This window comes from Stomoxys calcitrans, chromosome 5 (assembly GCF_963082655.1).
Source record: "Stomoxys calcitrans chromosome 5, idStoCalc2.1, whole genome shotgun sequence".
In the NCBI taxonomy this organism is placed as follows: Eukaryota; Metazoa; Arthropoda; class Insecta; order Diptera; family Muscidae; genus Stomoxys; species Stomoxys calcitrans.
The window spans coordinates 126,289,352-126,308,941 of NC_081556.1; the positions used below are offsets into that span (position 1 = coordinate 126,289,352).

At 36.6% G+C, this 19,590-nt stretch overlaps 1 protein-coding gene across 1 annotated transcript in view; it reads left to right on the plus strand.

Annotated features, from left to right (window-relative positions):
• LOC106095463 (uncharacterized) overlaps nt 1-12,545 on the plus strand; it is a 32,798-nt gene extending 20,253 nt beyond the window's left edge. Inside the window, exons 2-4 of the mRNA XM_059369160.1 lie at nt 8,357-9,404; nt 11,193-11,457; nt 11,784-12,545. Of these exons, the coding sequence (XP_059225143.1) occupies nt 8,357-9,404; nt 11,193-11,457; nt 11,784-11,999 (1,529 nt within the window). The 3' untranslated portion in view covers nt 12,000-12,545. The remainder of the gene's footprint in view (nt 1-8,356; nt 9,405-11,192; nt 11,458-11,783) is intronic.
• The last annotated feature ends 7,045 nt before the right edge of the window (nt 12,546-19,590 follow it).

A 19,590-nucleotide genomic window follows, 5' to 3' on the forward strand; every position in this document is an offset into this window, starting at 1 on the left:
ATCCGCCTTCCTCAGGGCCAACCCTATGGCAGACGACCCTTCAATATCCCGAAACGCCACCAACGCGAAATCCTTAAACTGGAGGGTTCTCTCCAGAAGATGCAGGACTCTGTGAAACGCGGTATCAACCGACCTTTCCTTAATATAAGAGTGCTGGAATGCCTGGAAAAGTAGTTTCCTCCTAGCCTCCTTCTTATGTGGAAGTTAAGAATTCTCTCTAACGTCTTCACGGAGAAGGAAGAGAGATCAATCGGCCTTAAATCCTTGGCTACACTCCACTGCAGCTTCCCCATCTTCGATATAAATACCACTCTGTACCTGATACATGCCCGAAACATTGCGATGTACCTATCTACCAGATAGTTGTTGTTGTTGTAACCTCATTAAGCTCTCGTAGGTGAGCAAGTTCTTTCCGTTTCAAAGGACCGATTGCCGCGGGAACAGGGTGGCCATTGTTTATTTAAAAGCGCCAATAAACCGCCTTGTCATATCGAGCATCATAGGCACTCAGTATTTGTGCAAGAAACATTGCCGCCGGCCTCTCATTGAGACTCTCCGTTCGATACCGCTGATTGTCCGCGACTGCCGTTACTGCTACTCCGTATGGAGCTTTCCACTATACGCAACTTGTGGATGCGCCCGGTAGCTCGCAGCTAAGCTTCTCGTGACAGCAATGAACACCACACAGTCGGGCGCTCACAGACATCAAACTATGTGGTGGTCACAGCTGTCCCGTGCCGGGATAGTCATAGCTCACTTGCAACATCATAGTGTAGATACCATCTGGACCAGGAGATGTATACGGTCCAAAGGTCCTCAAAGCCCGAAGAACACCCTCATGGGACACCAAATCCTCCGCCAAGGCGGCTAAGCTATTGTCCTCCACCGCCTCTAGCTCCCATCCATTGTGGGTCACAGGACCGCAGCCAAGGAAGTGGGTCTCCAACAAATGAGCCCAAGTGTCGCCAGGCGATTCCATCCAATCCCCATCTGGCCTCTTACCTGTATGCGGGACGTACTTTGCCATCAATTTCCTAAGCCTCGAAATGTCTTTGATACCCGACAACACCTCTATTACCCTTATAAAGTCCTCCCTCTTGGACCTTCTCAATTCCTTCTTATATACGCTTAGTTTCCCCCTATATACATTGCATAGCTCCCGTCTGCCACCACCGCTGGCCACATTGAATGCCTTTCTGGCATCCGTTCGCAATATCCTTGATCCGCCATCTTTTGGTGTTTATGCCAAGCTAACGCCCCTTGAATGAGGTCCACAATAGTAAAGAGAAAGCGGCCATTAATCATGAAGACGTAGTGATCCGCGTTGACGACATCGCATCAACACAATTCGCCAGTAGTGGCCGGATTTTATGCCCTCCAGAGATTCATGTTTGGACTCCAAATTTACGTTATTAAAAGACCTTTGTGTGTTCAAGAAGACCGTCAAAGTGTAACCGCCTATACCCAAATTCCCTTTGAAGTAGCCAATCACATTATGTAGAGCACTGTCAATCTACCGACCCTTAGTGTAAGCATTCTGATAACTGAATACCATTGAAAAGTCGAAAAGGTTTCTATTGTACATAGTCTCCCCAGACTGCAATTAGCCTAAGTGTCTAAAAATTAAGTTATGCCATCCCTTTGAATGCTTTCAAGGGTTTTTGGGTCCTAAGAGAGCAGCCTGCGCAATCTGGAGGACTCTTTCCTTTTATCGATTTTCAAAAAAACACACACATTAGGCACTTTTGGCCGGCTTCGCCTCGTTTTTGTACTTGTTACGGAATACCATGTTTAGGTCCCAGACGGCGACTACATGTCCCCGTGTCACCAAGCAAACTGCGATCTCTTTTCCGGGTAGATTACAGCGCAGTTTTTGTTATTGCAGACTTTCGATATTCATGTATAAATTGTGCATAATTTTCCGCAGAGAGAGAAAGAGAGAGAGAGAGAGAGAGAGCAATTCTGTGCCATTGCATAGTTGGGTCAGTCGAGTAGACTACGCCGTTCTGCCCAGGGCTGCGGAGTTAATCAATTTTGACTTGACTCTGAATCCGATTTGGAGAAATACTGCAATAAAATGCTTATTTGTTAACCGATTCTCCCGAAATTTGGGAGGCAGGATTTTTTTATGACTTTTAATATTGTTAGTGAATTTTATAGAAATCGGTCCATATATGTGTTCGTCCAATTTGCAGTGATAATGCAATAAAAGAGTCAGTTGTTAATCAATTCCCTAGAAATTTGGCAGGATGGACTTTCTTATGACTCTCGACATCATTGGTGAATTTCATAGAAATCGGTTCAGATTTAGATATAGCTCATATATATATATATATATATATATATATATATATATATATATATATATATATATATATATATATATATATATATATATATATCGCCCGATTTTTACTCCTAGAGCCACTGCAAGCGCATTTATAGCCCAATCTTCCCAAAACTTTGTACAACGCTTTCCTCGACGTCTTTTACAATATCTATAAAGTTTGCTCGAAATTAGTTCAGATTAAGATATGGGTCCCATATATATGTTCTTCCGATTTTCAGTAAGATTGCAATAAAATGGTCATTTGTTAACCAATTCCCTCAAAATTTGTCAAGAAAGATTTTCTTATGTCTTTAAATATTACTGGTGAATTGATGGTGAGGTACTATGCCAGGTAAAACTTCTCTCCAAAGAGGTATTGCACTGCGGCACGCCGTTCGGGCTCGGCTATAAAAAGGCGGCCCCTTATCATTGAGCTTAAACTCGAATCGGACTGCACTCCTTGATATGTTAGAAGTTTGCCCCTGTTCCTTAGTGGAATGTGCATGGGCAAAATTTGCATTTTCATATTTTGATATATTTACCATATAGATGCGAGTAAGGTCCATATGAGTTCAACTTAAGGTGTAGGTCCCACACTCACATACCCACAATTATCGGTATTTTTTCTCTGAACCCCACATTCTTGATCCAATTTGTCTAAAATTTGGCAGGCAACATTTTCGCAGCATATTAAAACTTTATTTCAATCCGTGGACCAATCGAACAAGGGTACATTTCACAAATAGAAGTTTTTGCACCAAATTAAGCGATGTCTAGATGAAAGGCGGCCTGTTTTCATGTTTTATGGTGACGACAACGATCAAGTTTGAAAAATTCTACATTTTTGAAAAATGGTCTTTGATAATCCCGGATACATAAAATCTTTGACTCTTTTATAGTTTTATAGAGGAAGTGAAAGAGAATAAAAGTTCGTTACTCAATGTGCTATAAAATGTGATGTTCTGCTTGGGTTTTAACATTCAGAGTAACACTAGTTAAAATTCGGCTAGGATATGTAGACCATTTCAATCTTTAATTCAAATCCAAAAAAGGGGGATGTAAACGGGAATGTGAAAACTTTTGCAATAAGCCATATGGGCTTTAAGATAGCGAGAATGTTTTAATATACAAATTCGATAATTTTGCTTTTAAAAATCTTCTAAAGACATGGTTATGCTCTCGTTAATGAACTGTAAATGTATTGGGTTGCCCAAAAAGTAATTGCGGATTTTTTAAAAGAAAGTAAATGCATATTTAATAAAACTTAGAATGGACTTTAATCAAATATACTTTTTTTACACTTTTTTTCTAAAGCAAGCTAAAAGTAATAGCTGATAACTGACAGAAGAAAGAATGCAATTACAGAGTCACATGCTGTGAAAAAATATATCAACGCCGACTATATGAAAAATACGCAATTACTTTTTGGGCAACCATAGAATAAATGTATCGTAAATGTAAGCGAGCGATTATGCCTATTACAAAAAAGTAGCATTTGACATTTCAAAAATCATATGTCGGAGAACTTCAGACATGCCTAAGGACACAACGCATTCCTTAAGGGAGCCGTCTTTCCAACCGAAAGAGAAGAGAATGATATATCGGTCTTTATAGGTAGCTGCAAGATGGGAACAAGGACTGTATTTGGTTCTATATTCCGACACACGCAACATCGGTATGTACGTGAGACTGCTGGACGAGTGTATGTTCTTTCACTCATAGCTCTAGGCCATAACGATAGCAGCAAAAGGAATTCTGGGAAGCGATTTAGAGTGTTCGAAATCAGGATATATGCCGGCCCTGTAGGCCACGGGTTGTAGAACAGTGAGGTCGAAGTGTGTGGAATACCTCAATAGACTGTGGTTTCACGACATATATAGTCCTAACATGGTTTAGCAGATACGATGGCGCCGTATTGATGCTCGACCCCCACACTCATCTTGTAATTTCTCCTTATGTATATGTACTGGCAACCGTGCGTACTCACCTTTTGGTGGTGGGCTAGCCATTCAAATTTTACCCAAAACTATTGACAATAAATTGTAAAAAATTCCACAGAGAAATCATAAAACAAGAATAACAGTTTTCTAAATAAAAATTTTTGGTTTTGCAATTCGTTCAAACTTCAAATTTTATCAGCTGACACGAAAACGAAACGTAAAATTTTGTTTTTACTGAATTCTACTTTCCGGTTTCTGTTCGACGGTAATCGTTTTGATGTGTTTTCATAAAGCAAAAACAAAACAGCTGACAAGTTTTTCTACATATACGAGAGCATACAAAGAAATGATTATATCTTGATGTTAAAAGTCTATGAAAACTTTTAGAAAAGGAGTATCTTATTTAGAAAATTTTGCAAAATTTTAACAAAAAGTCGAAATGTCAACTTTTTGAAAAATTTCACTTTTTGTACAAGTCGAAAAGTCGACTTTATGCAAAAATAAGTCCAAAAGTCGAAAAATCGACTTGATTGAAGTCTAATAGTCGACTTTTCGTTCCAACTTGGGTTCCCTACTCCTAAGGAGACAATTCCCAATGTCGGTATTATATCTATCATGTTGATGACAGGGTAATTTTCTGTTGCGGGTGAATACACTGCTCAATTTAGTTTGGGAGACAGCACTTTTCCTAGTAGGCTCCTTCTATCGTTAAATTCTAAGTTGGCCATTAATACAGCTTTAACCAACATTCTTAGGGCAATATGTTAACTAACACCAACAGGCATTTGTTGTAATGCTATTCTAAACAAGTCAACATCCTTACACACATTTCAAACAAATGTTGGCCTTTAAGCTTTTGTTCAGTCGGAAATGGTTTACCTTAACTAAACTTTCATTCCTTCACTGCCTAATAGTTTATCCATCCTTCCGTTCGTGTGGCCCTGTTTTTTACGCCCCCAAATGGTGTGAAATTCAAATATACCTTACTGATAGAAATAACATTTGGTGGTGCTGCACAAGGACATACCGTTTTCATGTCAGTGTGGAGGGAGGGTTCCTTACGTTTCGGTGTTCGTAAATGTTTACTCCTTGTTTTTGTGGCTAAAAATAGATATTACAAAAATAGTCGTTGGTGTTTGATGGTAGTTAACGTTTTTTTTTGTGGCTTTCTTCTCCATCCGTTTTTTGTGGTTCATTAATATTTTCCATTTATTCGTCCTGGCTCTCTTTCTCACTCTCACCCACTCTTTTGAGGAGGGGGGCTCTGTCATTGGCCATGTTAATTATATTTCGACACGTAAGGGCTAATAAACTAACAAAACACGAAATTAACTCAAGTTTATTTCTCTTTGTTTTGCTTCTAAAAATATTTTGTTTGTATGCACATAGCTATTTTTATTGCGTATAATTTGGAGAGGGGGGTTTTTTGAAATGAAAACGCCATAAATTTTTAATCAATTTTGTTTGTATTTCATCTATTTTTGAACATTTTCTTTCGTGTCAGGAAATGATTTATGAATTTCTAAAAGCGTCTGTCTTTATGTTGAAAGGTTTTCTTTTTATTATTTATATGTAATTTAATTGCCGCTATGTGACAATCACATTTTCTAATTAGAAACTGTTGTACATTTATAGAAAATGTGGTTAAAATTGGCTTGTTAATTACTATTTGTTTTAATGGTCATAAAAAAGGGAAACACATCGTGTAATATAATAAAATGTTAATTGACCAGTGCAGCGTATCATTAACTTTAATACGTGCGTCATAGGTGGCGTATGACTTACGTAAATTGTGCATATAAAAATAACATTTATACGCCACAATGAGGGTAATTTAATTCAAGGACTTTTAAAAAAAGTCTTAAAAAATTCTAAATAAAGCCTTGTAATGACTTGGACTTCTCGGCCGAGTAACTGTCAAAACGCATTATAAAACAAGTAAAAGCGTGCTACGATTCGGCCGGGCCGAATCTTGTATATCCTCCACCATGGATCGCATTTGTTCAGTTCTTTGCGTAGCATCTCGTTTTAGGCAAACTAAGAATAATGAATAAGAACTTTTATGCCATTGGAGTTATCTTAAATTATAGTCCGATTCGAATCAAAAATGAATTGGATGCTGAACATTGTAGAAGTCATTGTGTAATATGTCAGTCCATTGGGATAAGAATTGGGCCTTGTAGGGGCTCAAGAAGCTAAATCCGGAGATCAGTTTATATGGGAGCTGTATCAAACTATAGATCGATTCAGACCATATTGCAGACGTATGTTGAAGGTCAGGGGAGAAGCCGTTGTACAAAATTTCTGCCGAATCGGATGAGAATTGCGCCCTTTAGAGGCTCAAGAAGTCAAGATCCCAGATCGGTTTATATGGCAGCTATACCAGGCTATGAACCGATTATGAATCATACTTAGCAAAGTTGTTGGAAGTCGTAACAAAATACCTGATGCAAAATTTTAGCCAAATCGGATGAGAATTGCGCCCTCCAGTTCCTCAAGAAGTCAAAATCCAAGATCGATTTATATGGCAGCTATACCAGGTTATGAACCGATTATGAATCATACTAAGCACAGTTGTTGGAAGTGATACTAAAACACCACATGCAAAATTACAGCCAAATCGGATGAGAATTGTGCCCTGTAAAAGCTGATGAAGTCAAGATCTCAGATCGGTTTATATGGCGGCTATATCAGGTTACGTACCGATTTGCGCCATACTTAGCACAGTTGTTGGAAGTCATAACAAAACACCTCATGCAAAATTTCTGCCAAATCGAATGAGAATTGCGCCCTCTAGAGGCCCAAGAAGTCAAGACCAGTTGTTGGAAGTCATAACAAAACACCTGATGCAAAATTTCTGCCAAATCGAATGAGAATTGCGCCCTCTAGAGGCTCAAGAAGTCAAGACCCAAGAACGGTTTATATGGCAGCTATATCAGAACATTAAGCGATTTGGCCCATTTACAATCCCAACCGACCTACACCAATAAAAAGTATTTATGCATAATTTTAAGCGCCTAGCTTTACTCCTTCAAAAGTTAGAGTGCTTTCGGCAGACAGACGAACGGACGGACATGTCTATTTCGACATAGAATGTCATGACGATCAAGAATATATACTTTTATACTCTTAGACGCATATTTCGTGGTGCTACAAACAGCATGACGAAGTTAGTGTACCCCCATCCTATGGAGGAGGGTATAAAAATGTTTTACGAAAAAAACGCCAACACATTCCGTAAAAGTGGTATTGAGTTCTATAAACATAATAGAAGCGACATGTCGCAGCGCCAATACTTATTTTGCTTCTATTAATTGTCAATGTATTGGGTTGCCCAAAAATTAATTGCGGATTTTTCATATAGTCGGCGTTGACAAATTTTTTCACAGCTTGTAACTCTGTAATTGCATTCATTCTTCTGTCAGTTATCAGCTGTTACTTTTAGCTTGCTTTAGAAAAAAAGTGTAAAAAAAGTATATTTGATTAAAGTTCATTCTAAGTTTTATTAAAAATGCATTTACTTTCTTTTAAAAAATCCGCAATTACTTTTTGGGCAACCAATAATTAAATGCTCACGAACCAAGTCTGTTTCAATTATGTTGTCTTTGTTGTGTGTTGTTGTTTGACTTTTGTAAATAGAGTCCGTCGGATTTTGCAATAATTTAATAGACATTTTGTTTATATTCAGTTAATGTTTACGTTACGTGACATATTAAAGTGACACATTTTGATATTCTTAATGTTCATGGGGCATTTCCACTTTTGGGTTTATGCAAGTGACGCAACCTTCTGTTATTGAGCCATGTAAACAAACCATAAGGAGGGGTTAACCACCGCAGAACAATTTTTTTTAAGTTCTCGCCAGGATTCGAATCTAGGCGTTCAACGTCATAGGCGGACAGGCTAACCTCTACGCTATCGCGGCCTCCACTTTAGCATTTTAGCAGTCCAATATGTTAGCAAATTTTCTGTATATACATATGTATATCCAAGTTTTGACATATCCAAAAAACGAAAGTATTTCTGATTGTTACATTAGTTAATTCTCTCTCTCTCTCTCTCTCTCTTTATCTCTATTTAATTTCAGGTCTTCGACGTAGACCTTTACAACCAGCTCAAAGCTCCTCCTACGAAGTTAATTCGGACTTTCTTACTCAACTAATGGAAGAGAATGCCCGCCGACGGTTGCAGCAACAATTCGAACAACATCTGGAATTGATCAATTTGAAGTTGTTGCGACAGCGACAACGTGAAGAGCGCATGCGTGAACGTTATCGCCAGCAACAATTGGCTGCCATGGCAGCGGAAAATGATGAGGACTATGATTATGTGCGAAAGTTTAAGGAGAATGCGGACAGCAATTTGGATACCAGCGCTGTCCAAAGCGGCAATAACAATAACAACAATCTGCAGTTTGTCGATCAATACGACAACACCAATCAGGATTTCAGTTACAAATATCCCAGTCTCGAGAATATCCACAATCTCAGGGATCGCATTAATTTTGCCGTTAATCCCAATGATCCCCGCTATTATGAGACCATCGATGACAATGCTGGTGGTTATATGGTGGGCAATATGGAAGCTAGCAGTGTTGTTGAGCAGTTAAGAGATGAAGATGCCGGTGCGGGTGTTGATGATGAAGGCGTTGAAATGGATAAAGAAGAGGATTTAGATTCGCAGGTCTTGGAAGAATACGAAGAATATACACCGCAAGAAAATAACAATGAGGCAGATGCCAAGAACTCTGGAAAAGTTGCCGAAGATCCTTCGACAATGGTTTTGCCACCCCAGCAAGCTGGTATTGTGGGTCAAAGTGGTAATGCCAATTTTTATCGCATCAAACCACAATCGGCTTCAGCAGCGGCGGCCGCTGGTGTAAATGGGGTCAATGTGAAACAAATGCAGATGGGAGGAGTGGCGCCGGCACGTCAAGATATGACATCGTTGCTTGACAAATTGCATCCCAAAGGTAACCAGTTGCCGGCTATGGAAGGCTCAAATGAAGCGCACATGGTGGTGCGTGAGCATTTGGGCATGAAAGGCGAAATGGGCATGTATGTGGTGGCGCTTATAGCAGGCGTGAGTGCAGCAGCTACTGTAGGACTGTTTGTCTTGGGCATAGCATGGTACACGTAAGTATCACCAACAAGTAAAAGCCTGCTAAGTTCTAGATTCTGCTAAAAATTTATACAAACTAAATTTAGTTCAAGGGCATAATTATATTCTACCTAACAAACTTCTGTCTAACAAGCAAAAATGAAAGCTTCTAGTAACCGAACAAGGATAATCGGTCAAAAAAAGAAGCTTGTAAGGGCTGAAGAAGTCAAATCGGGAGATAGGTTTATAAGGGAGCTATATCAGATTATAGATCTTGGCACAGTTCTTGAAAGTCATAACAGAACATTATCTGCAAAATTTTAGTCAAATCGAACAAGAATTGTGGCTTCCAGGGGCTCAAGAAGTCAAATTGGGAGATCGGTTTATATGGAAGCTTGATCCGAATCTGAACCGGTATGGGCCATTTGCAATCCCCAACGACCTACATCAATAGTTAGTATCTGTGCAAATTTCATTAGGTTAGCCTTACGCGTTCGACCGCCATCGTGATTTCGACAGACGGACGGACATGGCTAGATCGACTCAGAGTGTCGAGACGGTCGAGAATATATATACTTTATTGGGTCTTTGATCAATATTTCGAGGTGTTACAAACGGAATGACTAGATTAGTATACCCCTATCCTATGGTGGTGGGTATAAAGATATGAAATCAAATCCCTTTAAAGGCAGTATGCACCTCTGACAAAATTTTCGTTACCATAAGAAATTCATTGACATATTCTAGCGAAACTTTCTTTACCGTTACCGAAAATTTCGTTTGTAGATACGCAGCTCAAATGAATATATATATGGTATATATACTTTGTTAGTCAAAAATCTATATATCTATGTATATATTATTCCATTGAAGTTTACGGAAAGCAATCAGGCAACATATAATTTCCTGAAGTTTTGACAGTTCTTGTCATTGAGGATGTCAATCTTCTCATTTGATTTGTCTCATTTGTACAACAACCACAAATCATATGGTGCAAACCGTCATCAAGTTGTCATTTCTGAAATGACATTGTTTTCAACACCACAAAACGAACTTGCGGTCGTATGTGTACGCGTGCAGGTTAAATGATAGAAAGAGAAGCACAAACAAAGAAAACGTGCAAAAAGAGTAGTTTGCTGTGAACTGTCATCGTAAAACCGTCAAACTAAAATGCAAATTTGTCCATGACCATTCCATTACCGTCAAGCTGACCGGCTGTTTTAAGCTGTTCGCATGAGACCTCATTTTCAATCCGCCTTGTTTGTTTACATTCAATTTGCTTACGTTTTCTCCCACATGTGACATTTTTAAGTGGCACATTTTGACATTCTTATGGCTAGAACATAATAAGCACGCTAAGCTTAGCTTTTGAGCGTTGCATTGAAAAATGCAACTCTGTAAACAAATCACATAAAAGCAACGAGCAAAAGTTAAAGAATTTTCAACTTTTACGATTGAAATCAAGCGTCATTCTATATCGCCTCACGTGAAGTAGTGTTTTTTGGAGTCAAAATTAAAAATTGGTTAATTTTGCGCCTTGCTTTTTTGACATTTGTTTGCAGAGTTGCATTTTCCAACGCAACGCTCAAATACAAAGCTCAATGCGCCCATTTTGTTTTGGACTTTAATGTTCACGGGGCCTTTCCACCTTTGGTTTTCTGCAAGTGGCACGACCTTCTGTTATTTAGCCGTGCATTGATATCTTCCGATTACCTCAACAAAGCCGTAATAAATCAATTCATCCTAGAACTTTTAATTTACCAAATACAAACATAATAATTTTTTTTTTGTCCCTAATACTTTAATTTATTTTCCCCCTTCAGATTCCATAATCGAAGTAAAGCTGCTGCTGATGTCGATTATCCCGCCTATGGTGTAACCGGTCCCAATAAAGACATCTCACCATCGGGCGATCGCAAGTTGGCTCAAAGTGCCCAAATGTACCATTACCAGCATCAGAAACAACAGATCATTGCTATGGAAAATCGTCCAAACAATGAGGAGAATTGTGAAATGTCTTATGTGGAGAGTGACGATGATAATGAGGAGGGTGATTATACAGTGTATGAATGTCCAGGTTTGGCACCGGTAAGTTGATAATAGAATGTGAAAATTTGTGGCTTTCAAATTAGATTGAAGAGTAATAGTAATTAAGGTAGCAGTTCGTGTTGGAATTTAAAGTGGCCTAAGATACTAAGTTACTTTCACGGGTACATATATTTTTCTTGGGAATATTGTAGAACTTTTTCATGGGTAGTTATCAGTTTAAGTTATTTTTCGAATATTCAAATGAAGACAGCTGATGCTATAGACGGAAAACAGCTGATTTGTATCAATCACTGAATGAATTGAGCTACCGCATTTAAATAGCTTAGATGGATGTTTTTAATTGATTTATTTTCAATTTTTTTCAGACTGGCGAAATGGAAGTGAAGAATCCATTGTTTTTGGATGATACACCAGTTACACCATCGTTGGGTAATCATCCCATAACTCAGGTTTCGGCACAACAGCCCTCGGTAAAGAAGATCTTTGAAAAGAGCCAACAGCAGTCGTCGACCTTGGCTGCTGCAACAGCATCAGCTGCAACGTCTTTCGATGATAAAAAACCAAAGAAATCAAAGAAATAAAGATAAGGAGGTCGAAAGAGGAAAGCTAGATAGAACAACAACAAAAACGGCAGCAGCAGAACCAGCAGCAGCAACAATAAGAAACATTTCTTTCTTTTGCTAACTACTCACCTCAAACCTGTAAAAGACTATATAGACTACAAGATTTCCAAAATGTGTGGAACAGTATGAAGGATAAGGCATATTTCTTAACTATGAGAGTTATGTATATAGATTTATAAAACATTCAAACCCTCTTTTCTCTCAGTGGTTCATTAGTAAGTTGTAGTCTCTCTCTCTCTCGTGATTGGGGTCCAAGCAGTGACTGACACCTACATGTGCAGGATTCACTAATAGAAGGTTGCATCAAGATATATTCATTTACAGGTAGTGGCAGTTGCCCAACAACAAAATATTGAGTGCACTATCTGTCAAAATCAGTGATGAGTGCAACTCATGTATTTTTGTGTATGTAACGAGTTCGCTCCATTTTTCGTTGTTTGTATGTGCTATGGTTCTTAACTGCAATATACACATACACGACCAAAACTCGTTGACAGATAGTGTACTTTGTTGTTTTGCCATAGACAGACGTGTTTTTTGGGAGCTCCAGTCGTAGCTGCCGGCATTTGCTACTTACCGCATTCTGACTCATGTAATTCGCTCCACGATATACCATAGTCTGCACAATCACTGAGGATAAAAGGCACCGCATTCTGAATTACGGGTGACTATTAATTTTTGTATTTTTTGGCCAAAATTTGCAAATATCAAAAGGAATAAGCACTGGAATAACTATTTGCCACCAACACCACTGAATTGAAAAAACAATACATCAGCTGAACTCTTCTTTCGAACCTGCCAAATCTTTACGACGATAACAAATCAACAGCTGATGGTGAAAAAGTGTTATCGATAAGTAAACTGTGTTTTAGTGCGTTTTTCAACACTGACGTTGTTCATTTACTTTCCTCCTAAAGATATGCTACAATTTTTTAATAAATGAGTGCAAAGCGACCGTTACAGTCGACATCACCAGAAATAACAGATAGCACTCCGAAAAAGCGTATTCCATACATCAATATGAGTTCCAATGCAAAAGATGTGTTTTCCTGGGACAAATTGGGTGAAATGTTAGACGAGAAGTTAAAGGATGTCGCAAAAAAAGAAGACTTGATTGAAATGAGAAATGAAATACGAGAGTTACAGCAAGAAAACATACAACTTAAAGAAGAAATGAAAAAGTTAACGTCTCGCTTGGAAATAATTGATCGAAGGTCACGTTCATCAAATGTTGTGGTCAGTGGTTTAACTTGCACATCCTCTTTACTTGCGAAAAAAGAGTTCACTAAAATTTGTACTGAAATTATGAATGTGGATGTGGATGTGGTTACAACTAGAATGGTTGGATCAGGAAGGCTTTTTATTTTTACATTGGGCTCGTGTATCCAAACTCAAAAAGTGTTATCGGCTAAAAGAAATTTAAATGGGAAGAATATTTTTATCCAGCGAGATTATACAGAAAGCGAGCAAAGCATACGATACAACATGAGAAAGTTGAAAAATGAAGTATTAAACAAAAGAATTAATGTAAATGTACGATTGGCCGAATTTTCCATTTATATCAATGAAAAACGCTTCAATTGGTCTCAGGGAAAAATTATTGCTGCCTCGGAATGTGATGCCGCCTTTTTGAAGGAAATCATTGGCGAAAATGTGTATGATATTATTTCTAGAGATAGTTACAATAACGATACTGTTACCTATAAACCAGCCTCTCAATAGCAACTCGAATCGTGCCATTTACTATCATACAATGTCTCTAACCTTCAAAAAGCACTTAATTTTGGAAATTTTTTAACATATTTAAATAAATTTGAGATATTTTTTCTTTTCGAAACCCATGTGGAAGCAAGTAAAATATCATATTTTTCAACTTTTTTTAAAGATTATTATATACACTGGGTCGAAGCAACAAGAATACATAGATCTGGCCGTGCAAGTGGTGGTTGCTTGTATGGTTTTAAAAAAGATATTAAAAGAAAGTTTAAACTCGAATTCGCTACGATTCACAATGTTACCGTTTTATGTACCAACCTTAATGGGAGCGTTTTCTATTTGATTCCATCATATTTAAATTGCACAAAATGGAAAACAGAGGCAGAAAGCTTTGAAACATTTTTAAAAGAAATCAATCCGGAAAATTTCTGCATTTTGGGTGATCTAAACGCAAGAATAGGTGAAGAACAGTTAATGGAAAACAGATTTTTTGAAGACTTTGCATATATAAGTGGTCGTCGTAGATCAAAGGATAACACTATAAACACAAATGGCAGAAAGTTGTTGCAAATTATTGAGGATATAGGGGGTATTGTTTTGAATGGTAGAACAACTGGTGATACAGAAGGAAATTTTAGCTTTTGTGGAATAATGGGTAGCTCTGTAATAGACTACAATATATGCTCCCACAGCTTTTTGAGATACGTTGAAGATTTTAGTATAGATATGAAAATTTTTTCGGACCATATGCCCTTACACTTAGAGATCAAGGTACCAAATCAATGTCGGACGAGTGATAATGAAAGGGTGTCTATATGCAAACTACATTGGAAGGACAAGTTTAAGATTCAGTATAGGCAAAACCTCACAACACTGTGTAATGGTTCCCATTTTTCTGCCGACTTACTAGCAATAGACATGATTGACACGGTTATATCTAAAATAAAACAATCGAACGTAGTAAAGGAGAGAAAATCTGTTTTTGAGCCGAGGCAGAAATGGTTCGATTGGGGGTGTTTTCGTTTGCGGGCAAGCATGATGAAGAATTTGAGAATGTACAGACGTTCACATACACTGATAAATCGAAGGCGTTATTTTTTATCAAGGGCTAAGTTTCGGTCTCTATGCAGTAAGAGAAAACAGGCGTATTATAATAATAATCTGAGAAAATTAGACTATATAAACTGTAGTAAGGACTGGTGGACTCTGTCCAAATCGTTAAAAACCCCTTCTGCCTCCCACAGAGGTAATCTTAATGCAGACCAGTTCAGATGCCACTTTGAACAGATTTTGCAGTATACGGATGAGGAGCAAGCAGTGAGCTGGTGTATACCCTTTTTATGGGACCCCTTTCTAGATTCCCCTATAGAATTCGTCGAATTACTCAATGTCATTAAAAAGCTGAAAACAAACAAGTCTCCAGGGCAGGACGGCATACCCTACGAGTTTTATAAATATGCTCCCCATAATTTTTTGAAGAATGTTCTCCTTATTTTTAATAGGATTTTTTTACATGTGGATATACCAATATCTTTCACACAATCTATATTGATTCCCCTTTTTAAAAAAGGCGATCCTAACATTGCTTCAAATTATAGAGGATTATCGCTCATGGATACAATTTCGAAAATTTTCAATACCATCCTATTAAATCGTATTACAGGTTGGCTGGAACGTGAAAATATCCTTAACGAATTTCAAGCAGGTTTTAGAAAGGAATATTCAACGGTGGATAACATTTTTAACCTTGTGAATACTGTATATCTCAATATGAATGATAATAAGCCCACTTATAGTTTTTTCGTCGATTTTTCGACAGCATTCGATTTGATACCTAGAAACAGCCTTTTTTACAAATTATCAGGTATGGGTTTATCTACGAAGGTAATAAAAATATTACAAGGTCTGTATAATAATACAACTACAAAGATTTGGGACGGTTGCAGTTTTTCGAAGGCATTTAGCGTAAATTCGGGTGTGAAACAGGGATGTATTCTAAGTCCGACACTGTTTTCATTATACATCAACGATCTACCAGACGAATTACCGGGTGGAGTCAGTGTCGCAGGTTGTAATATTAAAGTATTACTTTACGCAGATGACATAGTAATTCTATCTGATTCCCCCAATGGTTTACAAACGATGATAAACTCTTTGCAAGGGTATTGCACTAAATGGCGTTTGAAAGTCAACTTATTGAAATCGAAGATACTTGTTTTTCGTAGAGGTAGTCGAATAAAGTCAGGTCTGAAATGGTATTATGATAATCAAGAGATTGAGATTGTAAACCGATACACCTATCTTGGAGTTGAACTTGCATACAATTTATCATTCAATACTCACTTACAGACTAAACTTTTGTCTTCCAAGATGGCTATAAATTCTACATGGTCGAAATATTTAGCCCAACCTAGAATATCGAAAAGTAATAAATTGAAGATTTTCACAGCATGCTCTAGATCAATAATGTTTTATGCTTCACAAATATGGGGTTTCCAGAAATATGAATGTGTGGAGAAACTGCTAAGATTTTTCATTAAAAAAATGTTGTACCTTCCAAATAATACGCCAAACTATATCATACACTTAGAAACTGGTCTACCCACTTTATATATGTCTACGTTAAAGAATCATTTTTGTTATGTCAGCAGAGTTCTGCGTTTAGGATCACACAGATTGCCACGAGTACTTGCAGAAAAAGTTTTGGAGTTGAAAATATATTGGGCGAAAGAATGGTCAAATATATGCGAAAAGATACAATACTTTCCTCCCAATCATAACGTCCCCGTTTGTTATTATTGGAAGGAGATTATTGACAATTTGAGTACTCACGAACGTAATGATTTTTGTAGCAGTGCAAATAACTCGCAATTCCATGATCTTTATTCTTGCTTACAATACAGTCAAATCCCTTCTTGTACTGCAGATCTATCTGCATATGCAACAGGTTTGATTATAAAAGCTAGAGGTGGCCTGCTTGACTTGAATGCCAAACATTTCACTGGAAGAAATAACTCAAATGTATTTTGTTCAATTTGTAATTTAAACCAGCCCGAAGACACATTACATTTTATTGGAGCTTGCCCTATTTTAGCAGAATACAGAACAATATTTTTTGGCAAGCGTGTTCTTGAAGAGAGTGAAGTTATTCAGATACTAAATGGCACGAATTTTCTTTCACTGTACAAATATATTATTGCAAGTTGTAAATATAGAAAATTAATTCTAAATGAATACAATATCTAATCACATTTGAATTCTTTTTATTGTATAACTTAATATGAGAAAATGGCAAACAGCAAATCGCTAAGCCAAACATAGATGTAGAATACGAATCATTTATATATAATTTATCGAGGAAGTAACATAAGCAATTTGTAAACTCATCTATTAATTAAATAAAAAAAAAAAAAAAAAATAGTGTACTTTGCGAGAAAAAATTGTACTCAGCTGTTTACGGTACACTACCTGTTAATTATGTCATGGGTTGCATCACACAGCAGAAATGGAAAGGCCCCATGAACATTAATTAAAAACGTCAAAATGTGCCGATTGCAAATAACACAAAAGGAAATTGACATCCTCAATGACGAGAATTCGTCACCAAAATTTTAAGACGTCTTATTACTTACTTTCCATTACCTTATTTAGTGAATCCTGAGATATGCATTAAAATAGTTATGACTAGTCAGCTGTTTTTTCGGCTGTTGCTAAATCATTTAATTTTATTCATATGAACTTTTCCGAAGTTTTTATAATAGTTTTAAGGACTTTGACACAATACTCTTGCGTGAACTTGGTCAAACCGCAGGGCAAATGCACATCGTCTTAAGGGGACATAAGCAAGCATGGAGGAATGGAATGATGCATGCAATTTATTAGAAAAAAATATAGCGATATTTAAATGAAATGCTTAACATAGGCCAAGGCTACCACATGAGCTTTAAAAATTTTAATACCTATTTAATAATTTTTTTTTAAAAATAACGGGAAAATGGTTTATGGGAGTGTTTACACCCTATGTATATGTATGCCAAAACAATGAGAAACACTGAGAGCGCAGTGCAGTGCAGTCCACTGATTAGATCCTAATTTGGGCGTTTACATTTAAAAACTAATTGAAGGAATTTGTACTCAAATCTGACTGCTATAAATAAAAAAAAAATTAAATGTAAACTAACCACATCCACATATGATGTGATGTAACTGAAAGCCAGTTACAAGGAGCTTCCTGTACACATGGTTAGTAAGCAGAAAATCACACTGAAATCGTTTTTCCCCTTCGCTTTATAAGTAACGTTATGTATTGCACGTATCTGGAAAAAAGTAACTAAACTTTTGAAAATTTTGCGTAAATATATATACATTTAATTTTTTATTCCTAAAAAAAATTCTTAATTAAAATACAAAAAATATTGGAAAATGGAAAATATTGAGTAAAACTCATTTAATCGAGAATAATAACATCACACAAAGAATGCAAAAAATAAAATTTAAACAAACCATGAAAATTGTTTAGAAGCTGATAGTGCTTAATTTAAAATAAAATGGAATATAATTCCTAGAAACCATATTATAAACCAAAAATATTATTGTTATTTTTTTTTTAATTTTGGTTTTTCCTTTTACTTTTTCCCTACAACATTTCCCTTACGCTCTAACAAGAAAAGTATTTTGTTCTTTTTTTATATAAATATATTCTAGATTTAAGTTTTGAAAAAACAACCAAAACATTATCTCTTCACACTTTTCTTCCCTAACTATAAGTGTAAAAAAAAAACAACAACAACAACAAACAAGTATAAATACTTAACAAGCTAACTAAACTATAACAATCTATCGATGTCAAAACTAATATCGAAATCATTCCAATATACAGACAACAACGTTACACATTGCATTCAAACATTTACACTTACATCTACATTTCCTCATCTACAAATTTAAAAATATTTTCTCATAAAACTCGAAAATACAAAAAAATACACAACATTCATACATATTAAAATATGTTATATACACCTACATAGCAACACACACTTTAACACACTACAACAGTTTATCCGAGCCTCTACTTTTTATTCATCTCTCAAAAAGCTTTATTTAAATACTAAACCAAAAAAAAAGAACAATTTAAACATTTGCCTTCATGACACTTAAACATACAAAGGATAACCTAACAAAATCTACTATCATGCGACAGAATATGTGTTATATATATTAATATATATTAAAAAAAAACAACAACATTAACAAACAATGTGTATATGAATTAAAGTCTAACAAAACCAAAACATCCCGAAAACAATCAATGTATCAAAAATATAAGTTAAGTTTAGAGTTGGGAACAAAGGATTTTTATTAAAATTGTCTACAGACTAAGTTTTTTTTACTCTTCTTTAACTATTTGTTTAGGTTTCTTGTTTTAAATCATGAAATGCAAATCAAAAGAGACTTTTTTTGAAAAAAAAAAAAAAATATCCTAAACATGTGTTAGCTTTATAATTTCTTAATAACGTATGCCTTAGGTTAGGTTCAAAAGAGGCTGCAGATATTAATCTGCCCCATGCCATTACGGACATACACCTAAGCTAGTAATCCGCTTGTTTACACTCTAAAAACTAACAAGTAACCTCGAAAAAGAAAAATTTCAGTTAGGAATTCCGTGCTACTCACAAATTCCGCAATTGTTTTCATGCCTGGTATTGGGTCCCCACCTAAGTGCCGGTATCTGTTAGACGCGAAAGCCGGGCAATGACATGCCCTACACATGCGGCACCGATATTACAGAAGTGAGCTCGTAGCCCTATGTGTCCCGTTATGATACCAATAG